This window comes from Acipenser ruthenus, chromosome 50, assembly GCF_902713425.1.
Source record: "Acipenser ruthenus chromosome 50, fAciRut3.2 maternal haplotype, whole genome shotgun sequence".
Lineage (NCBI taxonomy): Eukaryota > Metazoa > Chordata > Actinopteri > Acipenseriformes > Acipenseridae > Acipenser > Acipenser ruthenus.
Window position 1 is genome coordinate 2570764 of NC_081238.1, and position 15297 is coordinate 2586060.

General features: G+C 35.8%; 1 gene segment (V, D, J or C); it reads right to left on the minus strand.

The window, feature by feature from the left end:
* Nucleotides 1–788: 788 nt before the first annotated feature.
* Nucleotides 789–14951, minus strand: LOC117407870 (T-cell receptor beta-1 chain C region-like). The segment is given in 6 exon segments: nucleotides 789–1500; nucleotides 2274–2380; nucleotides 3655–3672; nucleotides 4355–4690; nucleotides 7546–7613; nucleotides 14899–14951. Coding segments are annotated over 6 exon segments (612 nt in total).
* Nucleotides 14952–15297: the final 346 nt, after the last annotated feature.

The following is a 15297-nucleotide window of genomic DNA, read 5'->3' on the forward strand; positions in this document are numbered from 1 at the left end:
TAAATGGGTAATTGTATGTAAAAAATAATGTGATATCTTGTAACAATTGTAAGTCAACCTGGATAAGGGTGTCTGCTAAGAAATAAATAATAATTTATTTTGGAAGAAAGGACTGTGTTTTGTCTGGACAATCAGAAGCATTTATTTTATTTTATTCTTTGCTTTGTTTATTGTGTGTTTGTTAATAAACGTGAACATACAGGCTTTCACTGCAGCATTCTGCCTCTGAGTCTCCTTCTACCCAGAATCATGGCGCTATCATGGCACATGTATCTGCTAATACCATTTGTTTGGACTCATCCTGTACCATGTGCTGTTGTTCTAAAATCATGTTCTCTAGTGCTCAGAGTGGCAGGGCAAGGCTACCATGTCACATTGTTTGTGCAGATTGAGTTGCAGTTATTGGGTAAATTGTTCCCTGGCACCCTCAATTCCATCCCTGTAGGAATGTGGCTGGAATGGAGGGGACTGGCACCTTCATTGGTTGAGTAAGCAATAAATCATTCAATTTGGTGAACTATACAGGTGTGTATAAAGGCTGTGGCCAGCCTGGAAGGCCAGTTCAGAATAAGGACTTCATTTGGATATTACATAGAGATTTTGTTTTTATAATTGTGGGTCACCTTTGGGGCCATTCATAGGTCATTGCAGGCCAAAACTGGTGCCCAGGCTGCCAGTTGAGTATGGGTCCTATTTATTACAAGTTGACTAGAACTCATACATTCTTTCATATGTACTTTTATACAATCAGAAATAGCTATGATAGACCAGACTAACATAAACATGAATACATTAAACCATTTTATTATGCAAGTACTGTAGGCATTGTATAATTCCAAGGATGGACGAAGAAAAAAGTAGTATCTAGATAAAAGTCATATATTCTGCAGCATTATTTCCAGCAAATACATTTATATTAATGATTACAATATTTATTTAAGGATGCAATTAATTAGATGGAATAATAATTCCAGCACTTTTAATTGGTAGAGGCTGGAAAGCTAAATAGCACATTCTGGAGTATTTTCATTCCTGTGTTCAGTAATACAAATATGGATGGAAATCAATTCCTGACAATATCAAACCCAAGTCTTAAAAGCGAGGTTTAAGCGAAGCTACTGCTAACATTGCAAATACACCTTTTATCATTTTGTATTGAGTGTAAAAAAGTAAGAAGACATTTTGAAGCCAAAACAAGTTTAAAATGTTTTAAAATGTGTTGGCTTGAAAATAAAAAAAAAAACTCTGGAAAACAATTGTACAGAACAGCTGTAGAAATATTAAGAGTTTTCCAGCAAGCCAACTGTGAGCCTTATTGAGTCTCGACTCTTAAAATGAGCACTTTAGTTATAAAGAACAACATCACTGCTAGAACTGAACAACAATGCAAAGCAGAATGCTATTTTAGCGCTGAAGCAATGCAGAGTCTCTTCTGGTTCGCTGGTTCCAATGCATCCTTCCCTTCGTCTTCTAGTTGAAGTTTTTACCCGGTGAAGGCTGCTGCAGAATGAAGAATGAGATATCGTTAGCTTTGTGCTCATGGTTATGCTACTCCTGGTTCCTTATGGTTTACGGTTGCCCTTTCCACCATCATCGTCTAGTCGAACATACTCCATTTAGCTAGCGCAGTATGGGTTAACATCACTTAGTAGAGCTCACATTTTTCTATATAAAGACACATGCATTATGTTAAATGTGTATTCGGTTTTTAATGGTATTTATTATAGCATTTGTAATCATTAAAACTGGCTCCTACACTCTTTTCCATGCTGCACTTTTCATTGAAGGAAAACATCCGACACAGATGAGCTGCTCCTTGTAGGAAAAACAATTCAGAGCGTTTCTTTAGATAACGACTCCTTCTAAAAATATATATTTCTCCAGAAAAAAATAAGCATTCTAAATGTATTGTCTTTAAAAGACGTCAAGCTCCCAGAAGCTATACGCATTGGCTCGCATTTGAGTACCAATCACTGCTTTTCTTATGTTTTCAATGTCAGCTTCCATCACACGACCTTACAAAGTTGACTGGAAGTGTATCTGCAATACATATTCTTTACCAACAGTTAGAAAAACGTAATTCACCTTATTTTCCATTTAGGAAAATCTGTGACCTAGGACATGATGGCAATATATGTTATGTAAGATTTACTGGAAACTAAATAACATTTATTTTAAGAAATAATGATTCCTTTTTCTTATTGTATACACAGAGTCTGTTTATCATCTAAATTCTGATGCCAGTTTATTATAGCTTTTAAAGTCATGCTTACCCTAAATTTCCACACAAAAACTGCCACCAGCAGCCCATACAGGACACTTTTGCCAATGAACAGTGTGTATGAAAACTTTGCAGCCGCTGAACTCTTCTGATAGGAGTCTGAAAAAAAGATAAGAAAATAAATGGTTTTTTTTAGGGGTGTGCCAGGTAATTGGTATAAATGAGTATCCACTAGGTTCATTTTTCCACGTACACAGATTTCACTTTAGGACATCAAAAAGATCACAATCACTGTCTTCTTTCTTTCTGATTGCTATGTAATAATGGTAATTAAGCTAGTAAGCGGTACATAGTGGGTTTAAAAGCATTGGATGGCACCCCTTTAGCTCTCACACATTTTATGACCATACCGGTTCATCAGCTGGGACAGAGACATTTCCAGAGCAGCTTCTTGCCCAAGTCAGCTATCTAAGAAACTGTGAGTTAAGGAATCCTAGGTATCTGATCTTTAAATAAACCTTGTTTATTGCATTTAGTTCAATGCATTTTTGTTTTACAATAGCAACTGTATTCTAGAGCAGGGTTTCCCAATCCTGGCCCTGGGGACCCCCCCCCCGTGTCTGCTGGTTTTCATTCCAACCAAATTCTCAATTACTTAATTAAATCCTTAATTTAACTAACAATGTGCTTAATTAGACCTTTTTAATTGTTCTCAGCTCCTTAAAAGTTGCCAATTTCAAGCTACTTATAAAATTGTATAGATAACTTGAAATCTCCAATTGTTTTAGCTGAAAACAATTAAAAACGTCCAATTAAGCTAATTAATAGTTAAATTAAGGGTTCCGTTAAATAATGAGAACTCATTGAAAACCAGAAGACACAGTTCTAGACTACTGTATACATTTCTAGAGTTTATGAAAATACAACATCATTTTTTATTTTGATGTATAAATTAGCTACTGTGTTTTTTTTTAAGGTCATTACTTCTACCTATATTAGTTTGAAGTAATGAGGGTGTATAAAATGTAAGTCCAGGTGTTTTAGGGTAAGGTCATGATGCATTATTCTACATTGCTTTAAAAAACAACAACTTGCCTTGTGTTTAATGCAGTTTATTCTGAACAATATCCAACCTGTATTTACACCCAGAACTTAACACATTTTTTTTCATTGTGAACGTGCGGTATTTATTTATTTTTTTTAAATAAAATGACAGCAGGTTCTGGGTCTTTAACTGTGATGCCTATTTAATATGTTATATTTTCTTCACCAGGATTTTTATGGCAAACATACAGAACATCTGAATTCTGCCAACTTTAGTATTTCATTAGTCTGATGTACACACCATTATGTTTAGAGTCAGTATGATTCCAGTCAAAATGCAACACAGGAGGGTTAAATGACTTTAATGTGTTGAAAAACAAAATGTTTACCTTGAGTCATGCCACAGCCTGTAATAAAGCAGAAAATACAAGTTACAAGTTTGTTTAAAATCTTATTTGTAATATGACATGAAATCTGCACTCCAAATAATTCAGAAAACAACAAGAGAATAATGTTTTAACATTTGAAAATGCATGTATTAAGTGCTTCCCATATAATAATGTACCATGGTAGTTTTGCAGTTTGATTTTCCCATGTTTATACTATGCATTTGCTATAGTTTACCCTGGTTTTATTCAAATGCTTTAAAATGGTTTCACTAGGCTTTGTTATACTTTACTATGGTACACTTTTATAAGAGCCCGAACACTGGTAACACTGCACCTCTTTGAAGTGTGTGTAATTATCCAGTTAGGCACTCGGAATATAGATGCCAAACGAAACACAATGAAAGGTATTTTCTTTAATAAGAACATAAGAAAAGTCACAGGCGAGAGGGTTTTATTGAACCCATTAATGCACGTTCAGTTTGAGACTGCTTAAAACTGAAGCGTCAAAATAACGGAGTCTCACACTGAGCCTCAAGTCTACAGGGCTATTGTATGTAAAACAGCTAACATGCTTATCAGCACATGAAGGAATGTGTGTGTGAATGATCAGCACTGTAGGCAAGTCAATGCGCATATGTGTAATCTGACAAATAATGAGACTTTTTTGTTATTATTTTAATTGTAGTTTTAGTATACTTACCATCTTTAGCCTTGATATATTCTACAATAGATGTTGCTTTATCAGTTTCCTTGTAGAACTCCACAGCACAGGTGAAGGTGTTCTTGGGGTTAAACCATTCTCTCGGAGTCAGTCTTAGCCGGCTGCTGATGCTGGATGTGTTCTTGTCATCCTTGGTTGCATAATCGTCTGTTTTAACCCCGTCCTCTCTGTTCTTGCCATTGATCTTCCAGGTGATTTCAATGTGATCCGGGTAGAAATTAGTGGCCAGACACACCAGGGTCACCCGCTTCTTCTGCACAATCTCTTCCTTCGACGGCTCGAGGATGTGAAGTTTAGGGGGAACTGGGTCTTTTTCTAAGCAAGACAAATGACAGTATAATTAAAACACTGCAATATTCTTGCCAAGAGTTTAGGAAAAACAAAAACATGGTCCTGTTGACAAAACATTAAAAACACAGGAAAAGTTCTAAATGACAGGAGGCCATTTGACCATTCCAAGAGCCTTTTAAATGCATATATGGGTTGGGTGCTTTTATCAATACTTTTAATGCATTAGCTAAAATGTTGTTAATAGGGGAAAATGCTTCTATACATTGATGTGCTGAATGGTTCAGAAATGTCATGCTCTGATAAAGAGACATGAGAGTAGAATTGAACACACTGGCGGAGGTACTACCCAAAGTGTTTGCTTAAGGCAGTATCTATTTAGGGATTAGTTTTGTTTAAAATGCATTAAACAAGAAGCTGGATTAATAATATGGATGTCTAATTATTCTTACAGCCAAGGTGCTTAGCCAAGCTGCAAGAACAATAGCGAAAGGATAAGCGATGATCCTATTATATCAATGGCATGCTGTCAACAATTAGTAAACTTTTTTTTAGTAAACCAATATACTAAGAAAAGTCAATATTTTACATGAGTTGGATGGGGTTATGTTAATAATAAATGCATTGTATATACATTTAGCCAAATGGTTTCAAGTCAACAGAAAACTGTTTAATAACAATATACGTGTTCTATTTAATGGGGTCAGATGAGAGATAATGGTTTAATAAACTTACACAGTAGCTGTGTGTTCTGCATGTTAATCACATTGCTTTCTGTTTGTTACCTCTGAGCTTTCACAGAACCTATTATTTGCAATTATTTTCACCTGTTTTTTGGTTTTTGTAATAAACAATGAAAAAAGGCCTTTCTTTCATGGCAGTTTTTCTCCAGATTTATTTTAAAAAAAATCTGCTTCACCAGTAACAAAAACTCACAATACACTTTTATTTTGTGTTCTTAATTTTTTTTGTGTTCTTAATTTCGAACCCCCTTTACACAATGTTCACTAAATGAATTAAGATTATTTTTCTAGATACTGTGTAGGCTAGATTTGGAAAGGGTTTGGTCATTATCTACTGCAGTAGCACATCACATAAATCATACCTTATGAATAGAGTGATAAATGATTCAGGTGACATTGTTTTATTATAAACATTCAAAGCTAATTAGGTATCATTTGCGCACTTTTTAAAGAAAGGAGAAGAAATACTCACTGTGAAGTTATAAAACTTTGAATTTAATTAAAAAGCTTGATTACAGTGTTATTGATTAGTGTTTTTTTTCTGTTCAGGAATAAAATGGTTTAATGAAACCTTAAAAGCCATTGGCACAACGTTTCCAGAAAGGAAAAAGGCACCCAAAAGTTTCCAAATCCTAAATAACCAACTTGTTTAATGTAGGCTTTGTAAATAGTCTTCAGTTGTTTCTTGTTTATTTCTGAATTCCTACCAGAAAGCAATGGTGCTTCTGACAATAGCTTTATGCATGGTATTTCTAGAGAATACACCATGACTGTTATTGTACTGTAGTTATTCCATAAATAATGCTATTCTCATGAGTGAAGTAAGTTTAAACCTATACTTAACAGCAGATATTGAAAATAAAATCATTTTCTTTAGATCAAGCTCTGAATCTGTTTAGCAAAGCAGTGTAATTTGGAACAGTACAATTTGGATTTGAATGAATGTAAGATTTCCAAATGAGACCCGGTTAATATATATATATATATATATATATATATATATATATATATATATATATATATATATATATATATATATTAATCAATACCACGGAATGTTATTTGATGCTAGATATCTCAATGCTGGTTGTATACAGCGATTTATTTTACTTGCTTTCAATACTGCCCATCAGTAATTTACTTGGAACTGTATTTTTGCACAATCTGATATATCTGTAATATGTAGAACAGTGGATATTGAAATATTCATTAATTCAGAACACTTTTGGTGCCTGTTTGATCTCCAGCATTTTCTTTCTACTCACCTAAAACTGTAAGTTTGGTGCCTCCACCGAAATATTGCACATCTACAGAACACTGTGCTAAGCGACTGTGAAAAAACTACCTTTCTGAGACATGGGTTAAATTGTACTTTTCTGAGTTTGCTAGCAGTTTCCTAACCTAAGCCATTAGGCAGATGAATGGATGTGGAGGACAAAGATACAATGGTGCCTTTAAAGGCTTTTTTCTGCATTTTATTGTCATTATTGAAGATTGTGAGTATATAGATATCTAAGAGGGGATGAATGCCGGTCTTTTATTCCATGTGGGACTATATAGGAATATGTTGTATGCTGGTCTGCAATTTACTGAAAAGTTCTGACCCTAAAATATATGCACAATCTTCTCATGATGTTTCTTAATAACTAAATACTGAATTAAAAAAAACTATTTATATATTACCAAATCAATTTAGCTTGCAATCTCTACAAATAAAACATGAATTCCTTACCTAGAACAGTCAATTTGGTGCCATCTCCAAAGTACAGTACACTGCCTGAATCACATCAAGTCTTTACTGTAATAAAACTACCACTACAATACTAGAGGAGTGGAGTTTATGCAGAGCTATACAGTAAGCATACAGTCTTTCAGAAATTCTGATTGTACTAACAATGAGCTTCAATCATTAGGTTAAGTAAATAGTTATATAGTTCATTTGAGAGTATCCCCTTTTTACCTAATACAGTTAGTTTAGTTCCTGTGCCAAACTCCAAGGGCGAAGTGTTTGAACACAGCACTGAAAGACTCTGCCAAAACCAACACCTGCAGTTTTCAAAGCCCAGTACAGGCTAAATCTACATGTATGCTTTGAATGTCACGTTTGACAGTATTCAAGCTCATAAAGACTTTTCTTACCCAGAACAGTCAGCTTTGTTCCTTTGCCAAAGTACTGAGGTGAATTTCCAGAACACAATGCTTCACGACTTTAACAAAACTAACAGTTGCAAAATATACACAGCTGTGTATTAGGTATGTTTGAAGAGTGTGGTGCTGGTTTCTTACCTAAAACTGTCAGTTTGGTCCCGTCACCAAAGAACAGGGTAAAGGAATCAGAACACAATGCTCAGACAGCGTGAGAAAACTAGAGACGTGTTGCACCATTTGTACCCCAGTCAGACAACGTGTTCGCTAAATATCTGGGCATCCCTGAACCTGTCCAAATAGTGCATTGGTACAGCACACAGTGGCATGTTAATATGAGAGCCCCCTCTTTAAAAAATAAAGAAACAAATAAACGTCTTTTAATTGTATCTATTATTGGTACCTTCGTCAAAGAACAGCATTGAACATCATAAAAAAAACATATGCATAATAAAAAATACGTGCCCTCAGATCATTGACTTTCAAGGTGGTCTCTTACCTAACACAGTTAATCTGGTGCCATCCCCGAAGTACCGTTCACTGTTACTACACACCGTCTCTCAGCTATAGCAAAACCACCAGCTGCAGGTGCACTGTATCGACAGTAACTGGAATGTGCCCTGATCTACATACTGAGGATTCAACAACATTGTTTAACTGGCAGGGACATTACTAAAGGACTCTCACATCAACAGAACATTCCACAAACATCCAACAGCAGTCTATACTGACTTTGTTTCTCCAAACAGTTATATAACACTATAAAAAGGTTACAATATGAAGCTTGTGATACCAGCCGTATAACACTATACTAAAGACACAATATGAAAGTCATGATACATGTTATGGACCGGACGGGCTAATTTGTGTGATGTTAAAAGGATAACACACTAATTATGGCAACATTTAATAAAAACGAGATATGACACCATTATTAAAAAGCTACAGCTGAATACAAAATACATTATATTTGCTTTCTTACCTAAAACGGTAAGTTTGGTTCCTTTTCCAAAGTAAGCTGGCTCAGTGTTCACACTATTTAACAGCGATTGAAGAACTGCCTCCTGTACATTAAACACAGAGGGGCTTTGGGCTGACTGCCAAGGCAAGGTTTATTGTGGTACATCTGGTAGCAAAGCAAGCTAAACACCTATTGGGTATGATAAATAATGATAAAAACCCTGTCAATAGTATAGGCATGGAAACCAAAATTACCAAGAAAATGTCCAATGTTAAATTTCTATATGGGATGCATAAATCACAAGGTGAAAGATGGGCAAGTTGGAATCAACAGCAAAAGCAAATCATGGTGAACTGCAACATTACTCTGCAAACTCACTCACTCATGTTAACTTGCAAATGCTTGAATATTCACAAACCAGGCCCCATTATGTTTCGCTAGAAATCCCTCTGAATAAATGTGCATTATTTAAAATAATTGCAAACGTATTTAGCTGTTGCATCAGTTTCTTACCGAGAACTGTGAGTTTGGTTCCTTTTCCAAAATAAGCTGGGCTGTTGTTGTTCACACTGGTTCAGAGCTACAGAAAAACTGCCTTCCCCATTAAACACAAGTGGGGTTTGTGCTGCCTGCCATGTCAATCTTTAATACAGCATTATGCATGTGAATATCTACAAACAACAGTCTATTATGTATAGTACTTTGCATAATAGCTTGACATTAATCTGTCCTGAATTAAATGGATATTCTTTGTTTTCTTACCCAGAATTGTCAGTTTGGTTCCATTTCCAAAGTAAGCTTGGCCGAGGTTCACACTGTTTCACTGCTACAGAGAAACTGCTTTGAGCTGAATGACAGGCAGCTTTAATAAAATTCTCTCCTGTTATGGTCATTTTCTTTATGTAGGCATTAAACATGATTTTCAAAAGGAACAAAATAATGCTCCCCATTTTAAATTACATACAACATCAATTCAGGCTCCGTGCCTAATGGCTTCTTAATTAGTAAGCTCATAAAATTATGTTTTAATCACACTTATTGTAATTACACCTGTCTTATGTTTCCCTTTAATTCTTAAATTGCATTTATTTTCATATTTCATGTCCCTTAAAATGCTTCTTAAACAAAGCAGCATATTCTATGCAAGGTGTTTTTTTAGGTACAATATATATATTTGGAACCCTTTGGAAAATGATATATATCATCACATATAAATTCACAAATTATTCCAATGATAAATGCTGCCAAAATGTAACTGTTCTTACATTATGTTCTTACGTTACAACTGCTAGCACATTGAAATCAAATCCTTTTTTGTAACAATGGAAACCATTGGATTTCCCTAGCTGTAGGTCGGTTTGTCTCATGATTTATTTGCAGATTTTGTCCAAAGCATGGAGGCATATTGTATTCTTACCTAGAACTGTCAGTTTGGTGCCTTCCCCAAAGATAGCTGGATTATAGTTTGAGCACAGAGTGAAGGCTCTGTCTTATAAGCATAAAAGGTCTTAAACAGACCTCATTGACTACAGATCAAACAGAAAGTTCAAATAATTGAGACTTGCCTTGTAATACGTACAACACTAGACAATCGCTTGGTTTAGGTCCTAATATATACTGTATATATTTTAGTATTTAAAGACACATAACTTACCAATAACTGTTAGCTTTGTCCCATTGCCAAAATAAGCTTGGAGGTTAGAAGCACAGTGCTAAAGTCCTTTATCAAAATACGCTTGAAAAATAACTAGATTTTATCAGGTTATTCTACTACAAGGCTTTCAGTAAAAATCAACAGACTAAATGTATTGTAGACCTGCCAAAAAGGTCTGATAATGAAACAGGAAATTAACCTCAATGGATAAAACTTCCTCACACATTTATCTATACATATATATTAAAAAATTCCATCCTGAATTGGAAAGATCAGCTCTCCATTGTCTTACCTAGAACTGTGAGTTTGGTTCCTTCTCCAAAGTAAGCTGGTTGCTGATTCACATTGTTTAACAGATGGGTAAAAACTGCCTTTGACAACTAAATAAAAGGTTAACTAATAAGACTAACAATTTTACCATGGTACACTACAGTACACCTTTATAAGGGATATTAGCTTTTGGGCAAGCATTTTTACCTAAAACTGTCAGTTTGGTGCCATCTCCGAAGGTAGCTGGATTAGATGAGCACAGCATGAAAGGGTTGTCTTATAAACACATCATATCTACCTAAACCAGACCTGGTTACTACAGACTCAACATGGAGACACACGTCGGAAAAATAACACAAACGCAACTTTGATTTCATTTCTATAATGGAATAATAATGCAGTTACTGTGTTATAAACATGCAGCCCTTCTATTTGACTTCCAGATGAATAATGATTTAAAAAGTGCAAACTGAGTGCAATAAAAAATGTACACTTAAAACTGGAGTAAATGGAGTAATAGAGTTATTTTCAAGGGTGTATTAATAAAACAATGTTTTGAATGTATTTGGTTTGTTACCTAGAACTCTCAGCTTGGCACCAAAGAACACTTCTCGAACGCCAGTGTGATACAGTTCCCAATACAAATTCAAAGACTAAGCTATTTTGTATATTTCTTAGCTGGTTCGTGTCATTAATAATTTGTTGATTGTTCACCCATAAACCCACAGATACGACTCTCACTGAAACAAAGACGACGTACACATTCACTGCTCTAGTATACCTGCAGATGTTTTTCATGATGCCTCAACTAGGTCAGTTTGCATTGCAAAAAAATCTGTTAGTTTTGTGCCTTGCCAAAAGTAATACTGGGTGTTTGTGCCGTGAGGAATCGGTATAAAACATATCAGGCAGCTTCAAAACTAACAAGGGAGCTACATGTAGGTATTTCCTTTAGAAAAAGCTTCCTGATGTTTTTATTACATGCTCTTAAATCTATAGTTTTAGAATATCCAATTTAATAACACAGTCTTTGATGTAGTCTAGGGTTGTGATGGTTTGACTTACCTAAAATAGTCAACTTGGTACCTTGCCCAAAGTAAACTTCATAGCCAGCACAGTGCTCGCCCCCATTGATATAATAACCAGTGTATAGTATAGGTTACATTCTGGGTTAACTAAGGGTCTTTCTCTTACCTAAAGAATTTAACATAGTGCTGTAAGACTGACTACAACATAGAGCACTTATTGAAGAGTGCCCTGTTAACCTTGACCCCATATCTATTGTTTGTTATAAATTCTAATATAATAATAATAAAACATAAAAACAGCTTGATTTACCCAGTACAGTTAGGTGGATGCCTTCCCTAGAGTACAGTTACTAGAATAGAATAGTTGGAACTAGCACGTTGATAAACTGCATACAGCGGGTCAAAAATAATACATTTATCTTTTTCAATGTTATCTCCTTCTTAACCAGATAGCAGGCAAACCCCTTACAGATATAATTTCTGATGCTCAGCACATATTTGTACATTACACTATTTTATAACAGTGAATATTTTTATAATGATCGGAAAGTGAACTTACCTAAAACAGTAAGTTTAGTCCCATTTCCAAAATATGCCTGACTTCCAGTATCACACAGTCAAATCCAATGACAAGAATAGATCAATGGGGACAATTCCAGCAAAGCAGATATATTGTATTGAAATATGCATATTTGTCATCCTTAAAATAGATAATTTTTTTATATTATGTAAAATTGGAAGCCCATCATCTCAACAATTTCTTAATAAATACTTACATTTCAGATCAATATTTCTGTCTTCAGATCAAAATCTTCTTTATGAATGTAACCATCAATGTTTTTATATTTCATAAGAAAGAGTATTATTCCATACAGTAATTTGTGAAAGTGATCGCCAGCGTGTTCTCCAGAGGGAGGTACAGTGTCAGTATTCAGCAGTGTAGGCTGCCTGCTTCACACTGAGGTTTTTGTACAGCCAGTCAATGGGAATGTATCACCGTGGCCCCCTGTCCCCACAGCGTTAGACTGTTATACAAAAACCATGCTGATCACAGCGGCAAGTTCCTGTGCTGTCTGACTCTAAGTTCTGAGTGCTATCAGTGCAGACAGTTTGTATTTCTACAGAGCTCACTCTCTACAGGAAGGGTATCTGTGCAGGTAATACCCACCCACTGGAAGGAAATGACACGTCACTGACCCATAAACAGCAACCCTCCTTATAGCAGAGCATTCATTAAGAAAGTGGCAGCTAGGCTCATCCTCCTAAAAAGTAGCAATGCTGCGGTCTGAAGAATAGAACGCAGGTTATGAAAGTTATTTTCTGTTTATACATTCTATTTATAGTCACCGCAGAGGTTGAAAGATATGAATATGGGTGTTGTTTTTGATTTGCTCGTACAAGCTTTTTTTTTTACAATATTGCACTCAAATATATCTCCTTGTAGAAATTCCCTGTAAAACCTAATTATAGAAGTTTACACTCGTAGCGCCACTCTGTGGCTAAGTGCAATGTTAGTAAAGAGTGTGTATTTTGGTGATGTTTTGGCAGCTTGTATTGTATATAGTTCGAAATGGTGTGTTCTTAACTGGCTGGTGCTTGATTGATCCCCTGCTTATCAAGGTCATTTGACCCTGATTGGTTGACCAATCTCAAATCAATTAATAAAGTGAATCTACCTGCAAGGCAGGTGTATTTAAAAGGATGCAAACAACTGTGTACAAATAAGCAGCTTCCCCAACAGTATAATCTAAAGAAGGGGTTCTCTTCTAGCTTTCATTCCTACTGGGCTCTCAATTTCTTAACTAAACCCTTCACTGAACTAATTATTTGCTTAATTAGACCCTTTCAATTGCTTTCAGCTGGTTACTTATACGATTATACAGTTAATTTGAAATCACCAACTGCTTAAGAGCTGAAATCAGTTAAAAAGCAAATGATCAGTTCATTTAAGGGTTTAGTTGAGTAATTGAGAGCTCAGCTGGAACAAAAACCAGAAGACACTGAGGTCCAGAGGATCGGGGTTGAGAACCACTGATCTAAGGGATAAGGGGAGAATATCTGTATCATTAATATGTTCAGAGATTAAAGAAGTGGCAGTAAAGGTTCATTTCTACTGGACACCATGTGTAATGGAACTTGATTGGGAGAATTATAGAATACAACTATGTACAAATGATAAAAACCCAATATTAAAGTATGTGGTCTATATCATTTATATGGCCAGAGATTAAAGCCATGTAGCACAGGCGTCTCCAACCTCGGTCCTGGAGAGCTACTGGGACTTCTGGTTTTCGTTTCAACCAATCTTTCAGTTACCTAATTGAACCAATTATTGGCTTAATTAGTCAAGATTAACAGGTGTTCCAGATCTTTAGCCATTGATCATGTAAAGGCACCTAGAAAACCTGCAGGATAGGGGCTCTCCAGCAACACTGGTAATAGAACTGAAGTAAAAAATCAAAGAATACAGCATGAGGTCAAAGGGCACTGTCACCATGCAGCTGTATCAACATGGCAGCCAAATTAGGCCAGAAGTCAATGTCATGGTTCATTGTCTTGTGTGACCTAGGGAATTGCAGAATACAGCTGTGTACCGACTATGAAGCAAATACCTCCACCGCTAATAACCCCAATATGAGGCGGCCATCTTAGGTCACAGTGAAGAGTGTTGTTCAATTTTGAACTTAATAAAATATGAAAATGCAGCTTATATTGTTCATGAGATATTAACAGCAGTAGGTGCGGCGACGATGGGTTTGCAAAGTCATACAAGCTCAATTTACAGGGATGATTAATAATAGAATAATAATAATTAGAGGGGGGGGGGCCAAGTTGGATAAGGGCAGGGTCAGATTGTTAGTGGACGTGGTCAAATCAGAAGTGGGTGAATTGAACTGGAAGTTTGCAAAAACACCTTTCTGACCAAAAGCAAATGTTTCTACACTTTAATTTCTGTTTTATAGCTTCCATCTTCCAATGTCACCATGTTCAATTCTCAAAATAATATTAACCACAAAAAGAAAGCTGGTGTATCATCTGCTTAAAAAAAACATTTCATTTTCCCAGGATATCCTGCAGGGGGCAACCTTTGATCAGGTAAGTTGTCTGTAAATTACTAAATGAACAGACCGTTACCAGCTGTGCACCCTACTGATGTACACAGCTTTCCCTGGTTTGGGGGTTTTGATTAAAAAGCAGATTTCAATGAAACACTGTGTCTGAGCTGCACAGAAGTAAACTCCAGTATGGCTCTTCTCCGCTTTGCTGATGATCAGTTTTATGTTCTCCCTGTCGTCTCTGGTAGGTCAAACCTGTCTGGGAGATTGTCCCCTCTCTGTGTATCTGATCCATATGGAGAGCAGAGCAGCAGGTAGAGTTCACTGCAGTTCCGCTGCCGGCACCAGTACATCTTGGAGGCTCTGGTTACAGTTTACCTCGAGGCGTTCACCGGGTTCAGTTGACTGGCGAGGTGGCCATTGGGTGACATTTTGGAGCTGCTGGCATGCAACCCCTGTACAAACACCACAATCCACAGATTAGTTTTATATTGTACAAAGAGATTATATGCCAGCTCTCAGCTGTAATAAAGTGTAGTGTGAAAGGTATATTTGTATTTGGCCTAGTTTAAGTTGTAATCATATAATACCTTATTTGAATTCAAATCATGTAGAACCCACCTATATCTATATTTTTATTGTTTTCCATAAAATCTAAGGTAATTGTTTGTTGACCTAGTGTTACTATTCCCCATAATATAAGAACAAAATAAATAGCCTAATTGATCATCTGGATCCTAATAGATTACAATTTAAATGCACACAGATATATCGGTG